The sequence below is a fragment of the Molothrus ater genome, chromosome 10 (assembly GCF_012460135.2).
Source record: "Molothrus ater isolate BHLD 08-10-18 breed brown headed cowbird chromosome 10, BPBGC_Mater_1.1, whole genome shotgun sequence".
Classification (NCBI taxonomy): Eukaryota; Metazoa; Chordata; class Aves; order Passeriformes; family Icteridae; genus Molothrus; species Molothrus ater.
This window is the reverse complement of record NC_050487.2, coordinates 2938841-2944034: the sequence shown is the minus strand read 5'-3', so window position 1 is coordinate 2944034 and position 5194 is coordinate 2938841. Positions and strand designations below refer to the sequence as shown.

Sequence of the window (5194 nt, the reverse complement as noted above, 5' to 3'; positions counted from 1 at the left end):
AAAATACGTTTCTACATCTTCGACTGCCTTTACCCGCGATTAGTCTGTCCCGGGTAGGGGAGAAGGGACCCGTGGCCGGGCAGAGGAACAAGAAATCCGCTCATGGGCCACCGAAACCCTGGGCGCTCCGACGGGAGAGGCCGGTTGTCCCGGGCACGGACGTTCGGGAGCTGCCACCCCCCCCCCGGGCTCACGTTTGGTTACGAAAATTGATGTCGTACTTAAAATCATCGGGACGGGGCACATCGTGAGAGGCGGTTCGCGTGCAGGGAAGGCAGGAGCGAGTCTGAGGGCCGTGAGCTGCCGGCGGGCAGAGCTGCGGGCTCCGAGCTGAGCGTGCAGCTGCTGCCAGGGCCGCTTTGGGCAGCGCGAGTTGTGTTTGAGCACGGGCGGAGAGGCCGGGTCCGGCGGAGCCGCGCCGGCAGCGCCGCGGGGCCGAGCGAGGCCGCGGCCGGCGAGCGCCGGTGGTGCCGGCCCCGCGGAGCCCGGCCCGGCTCTTGCGGCTGCCGGCGGTGCCTTGTGTGCTGGAAAGGCTCGGGAACCGAACGGGGTCTGCCCCGCTCCCGGGACAGGACTGCAGAGCCCGTTAGGAACCAGTGGGAAATGCCCGCTGCTGTGCCCCGGGGCGCTGGTTTGTCACAGCGCGACATCTCTTGTGCTCGGGCCAGCTGACTCTGCCTGTCTGCTGCTCGGGGAGGCTCTGCCTGAAGGCAGGAAAGGGGAAGGAGAGGGGAATGTGGGTGCCACACACGCTACTTCAGGAACCGTGTGAAATAAGCCGAAGCCCTCCAGGGGAAGGAGCAGGAAAGCTGCCCAGTGTGTCATCCCCCGTCTCGCCACCCTGCCCCGGCCCTCGAGGCGCCTGTCAGCCCCGCAGCCGCGCTGGGGCTCTGCGTGTACTCTGCGGGGAGGGAGAAGGGGGCGACCCGACACCTTTCGCTTTCTGCCTCCTGCAAATAAGAGCTGCAAGAATCGACTTGCAGGGAGCGGCAACAGCCTCCTTGCGCTCCCCGGGCGCGATCGGTTGGCGGGGCCCGCGGCCAAGACATATAAACGCGACCGCGTGTGCGGCTGGAAGTGTGACAAGCCGCCGTGGCAGGGCGAGCGCCGCGGGCACACCCCCTCGCACCCACCGCCTCCAGCGCGACCCCGCGGCGGGCGGGAGGGGAGCGCAGCGCCGCGGGCCCCGGCGGGCTCCGGGGTGGGCGGCGGAGGCTCCCCCAGCGCCCCCCGGACGCCGCCCCCCGCCTCCCCCCGCCCCCGGCGGTTCCGCGCCGCTCCGCGGGGCCACGTCGGGCCGCGTGTGCGCGGGGCTGAGCGCGGCGCCGTGACTGCGGGGTGAACTCGGCCGTGCCCAGCGGCTCGGCGGCGATAGGGGAGCGGGCTCCTGACGAAAGCGGAACTCGGCCGGGCCCATACAAATCAGAAAAGAGCCCGGCCGCCGCGGCAGAGGGGAGCGGAGCCCGCGGGGGCAGGGACGCCGCCGCCGCCGCCGCCGCGCTGCACGGACCAGCGGCGCCGCGAGAGGCACCTCCCGATCTCCGGCCGGGTCCCGGCTTCGACTTCGGCTTCGGCCCCGTCGCGGCGAGCGCGGAGCGGGACGGCCGCCGGCAGCGGGCTCCGTGCAGCGGGCAGCGCTCCGCACCGCTGGGCGCCCCGGGCGGCGGGCGCGGGGCACCATGATGAGCAACTACCCGGACGGCGAGGAGGACACGGTGGCGCTGCTGGCTCATGACACCGGCGGCAGCAAGGAGCCGGATCGGGGCAAGGAGGAGCTGAGCGCGGACAAGGGCCCCGAGAAGCCGGACCCCTCGCAGAAGCCCCCCTATTCCTACGTGGCCCTGATCGCCATGGCCATTCGGGAGAGCGCGGAGAAGAGGCTTACGCTGTCTGGGATCTACCAGTACATCATCAGCAAGTTCCCTTTCTACGAGAAGAACAAGAAAGGCTGGCAGAACAGCATCCGCCACAACCTCAGCCTCAACGAGTGCTTCATCAAGGTGCCCCGGGAGGGCGGCGGCGAGCGCAAGGGCAACTACTGGACCCTGGACCCCGCCTGCGAGGACATGTTCGAGAAGGGCAACTACCGCAGAAGACGAAGGATGAAACGGCCTTTCCGGCCGCCTCCGACCCACTTCCAGCCGGGCAAGACCCTCTTCAGCCCCGACAGCTACGGCTACCTGTCCCCGCCCAAGTACTTGCAGTCCACCTTCATGAACAACTCGTGGCCGCTGGCGCAGCCCCCCGCGCCCATGCCCTACACGTCCTGCCAGATGTCTGGTGGGAACGTCAGCCCCGTCAATGTGAAAGGACTCTCGGGCCCGGCGTCCTACAGCCCCTACTCGCGGGTGCAGAGCATGGCGCTGCCCAGCATGGTGAACTCCTACAACGGCGTGGGCCACCACCACCACCACCACCCGCACGCCCACCACCCCCAGCAGCTCAGCCCGGCCAGCCCCGCGCCGCCCTCGGCCCCGGCGGCAAACGGAGCCGGCCTCCAGTTTGCCTGCGCCCGCCAGCCCGCCGAGCTGTCCATGATGCACTGTTCTTACTGGGAGCACGACAGCAAACACAGCGCCCTGCACTCCCGCATAGACATCTAGGGAGGCTCCGGCCAGAGCCGTCACAGCAATGCACCGGCCCCGCTGCCCCTCTGCTACCCCGCCGCGTTCCCCCGCGCTCCGTGTCTCTCCTCCTGGTCTCTAGTCACGGACTTCCCTCTCTCTGTGCCCAAACTCTCGCGGTGGGGAAATAGCGGCTTTGCCCCGCGCGTAGTGTCAGTGTAGGAGCGTCCCTCCATGCGAAGAAAGCCGTGTAAGTGTGGGGGTTCCCCGCGGGGCTGCGCCGGGCAGCGGCGGCCGCGCCGCCTCTCCGGGCGAGCGGGGATTCACCGGGAGTTTCTCTGCTCCGTGTGTGTGTTTGTGAGTTGTTGGGTTCGGTGGGGTTTTTTTTTTCTTTTGGTTTGGGTTTGTTTGCTTTGGTTTTGTTTTGTTTTGTTTTGTCGGGGTTTGTTTTTTTGGGGGGTGGGGGGGACGGGGGGAGCATCTAATTAAAAATTGGTTGTTCAGCCCTCAAAATTATGCTCCTTTGTAATTCGGCCGTAAATCTTTTCGGGCTCAGCCACGGGGAGAGTAGAACGGAGTTTGTAAATAGCGGAGGCATTTTCACGCGTGCGGTGCGGGGCTGGCGGGGCCTAGACACTATGGTGTGCCCGCGGTGCTCGTCCTCTTCTTCATCCCCTCTGTCTTCTTCCTCGCTCTGCAAAGCACTGCGCTTCTTCCGAGCTGTGGCTTTTCGTTAAAATAGTACTTAACGTGGGGACTGCTGTGAGAGCAGATGTGCGATATTGCTGGTGAATAGAAACCAACAAACAAAACGCGCCAGGGTCACTCGTGAAACGTTTCGGCAGCGGCAAATATATTTTTTAAAGGAGACAATGTCCTCTGAGGTCTTAAAAGTAATTTTATACAGGTCTAAAAAAATATTTTGGTGTTATTAAAAAAAAAAAGAGAGACGCTTTCCTGTAAATTGGGATATTTTTCCGTGTGCATATTATTATTAATAATGAAAGTTTAAACTATCTTCAGTTTTTTTGCCCCCAAACCTGGCCCAAAATGGATTTCCCGGTAGGTTCTGCTTTTGAATGCTTATTCTTTTTCTTAAAAGGTTTTGATCCTTTAATTTTACATAGATTAATGTGGACGAAAAATAGCGATTTTAAAGCAGGGGCCAGTTCATAGCGATTTTGTAAATGTTTGTGTAAACCGATAGATGCTGTGGCATAGTACCATTTTGGGACCAACTTTTCTAGAATGAACTAGCACTTTCATTGTACTTTCTAGCATTGTAAAGTCTCCAATAAAATGCCTTTCCTTCTTTCCATATCGTTTTATTTCACTCGCTCCTCCGCGCTCGGGATCGGGAAGCGGCAGCGGGGAGCGGGGCGGGCGCTGTGTGCCGGGGCCGCTCCGGGCGGCGGGCACCGCTCCGCGCACGGGGCTCGGCTGCGGGACCCGTGCTGGGCGCTCCATCATCTCCGCCAGGCCCCGGGGCTGTCTCGGCGGCGGCCGACAAGGTGCGGGCAGCGTTGCGTTGGTTCCGCGGCGTGCGGCGCCTCCGCTCCGGGCCGCGGGCAGCCGCCGGCACCTCGCCCGTGTGCCCGGCCCGGGGCGGCGGAGGCCTCGGGCTTGTGCCCGGGGCTGTGTCGGACCCTGCTTCGCTTTCATTTCTTCCTCGCGTGCTCGGGGCCGTGGTCCTGGAAGGAAAAGAACGGTCCCGTGCTGCCCCAAGCCCGGCCCGGCCGCGCTGCGACGGGGCCCGAGCCCCATGCGGCGGCCGCAGGCGGGTCTCCCTTTCCTCGCCGGGCCCGTGGCTGTGGCGGCGGCCTGGGCCTCGCTTCTACCCCTGCCCGCCCCCGCAGGCAGGGCCCTTGCCGGGCGCGGGGCTCAGCACAGGATGGGGCCGGCGGGGCGGCCCGCTCGGTGCGGGCCCGGCTGGCAGCGGGTCCCGCTCGGCCCCCGGCCTGGCCAGGCCCGCGGTGCCGCAGCAGCAGCGGGGCTGCGCTGTTCGCCTCACGGCCCGCGCTGTTCGCCTCACGGGCTGCGCTGTTCGCCTCACGGCCCGCGCGGGCAGCTCGCTGCCCCGGCCAGCGCTGCTGGGGTGAACCCGGTAACGGGGCCGAGCGCTCCGCTCCGCAGCCACGGGCCTGGCACTCGCCCTTGCCCGGCTGCCCGACGCTTTCCCTTGCTGCAGGGCCTGCAGCCCGCTCGCAGAAGGCAATGCGAGACGCGGGGACTGGCGGCTTCTCTGCCGCTCGGCGGGCACGGCCAGGGCAGAGGGGCTCTGAGGCACCCGCCCGGCCATCCCGGAGCCCTGCGTGCCCCCTGGCCCCGCTCCCCAGGCGGGGAGGGCGCTGCGAGCGTTGATGCGGTCCGAGGGGCTCCGCTCCGGGCGGACAGAGAGGCACAAGGGCTGCGGAAAGCGGGGTCACGGCGAGAGGGCCGTGTGGTACAGGGCGGCAGGGACAGAGCCCGGCCTCCGCACGAACACCGCTGGAACGCGAGGCCCAAGGCCGAAGCGGGGATGCCGGCGCACACGGGACGCGGCCGGGACTCACGCCGTTGCCAGCGCACCGGGGATCACGGCTTTGCCCCGCAGGGCTCAGGGCCTTGCCTGCTTGTTCTTACTAGATAGA

At 66.0% G+C, this 5194-nt stretch overlaps 1 protein-coding gene across 1 annotated transcript; it reads left to right on the top strand.

Annotated features, from left to right (window-relative positions):
• The first annotated feature begins 1576 nt into the window (after positions 1 to 1576).
• Positions 1577 to 2935, top strand: FOXL2 (forkhead box L2). The gene has a single exon (XM_036388983.1). The coding sequence runs from the start codon at positions 1680 to 1682 to the stop codon at positions 2601 to 2603; it is 924 nt and encodes a 307-aa protein (XP_036244876.1). The 5' UTR covers positions 1577 to 1679; the 3' UTR covers positions 2604 to 2935.
• Positions 2936 to 5194: the final 2259 nt, after the last annotated feature.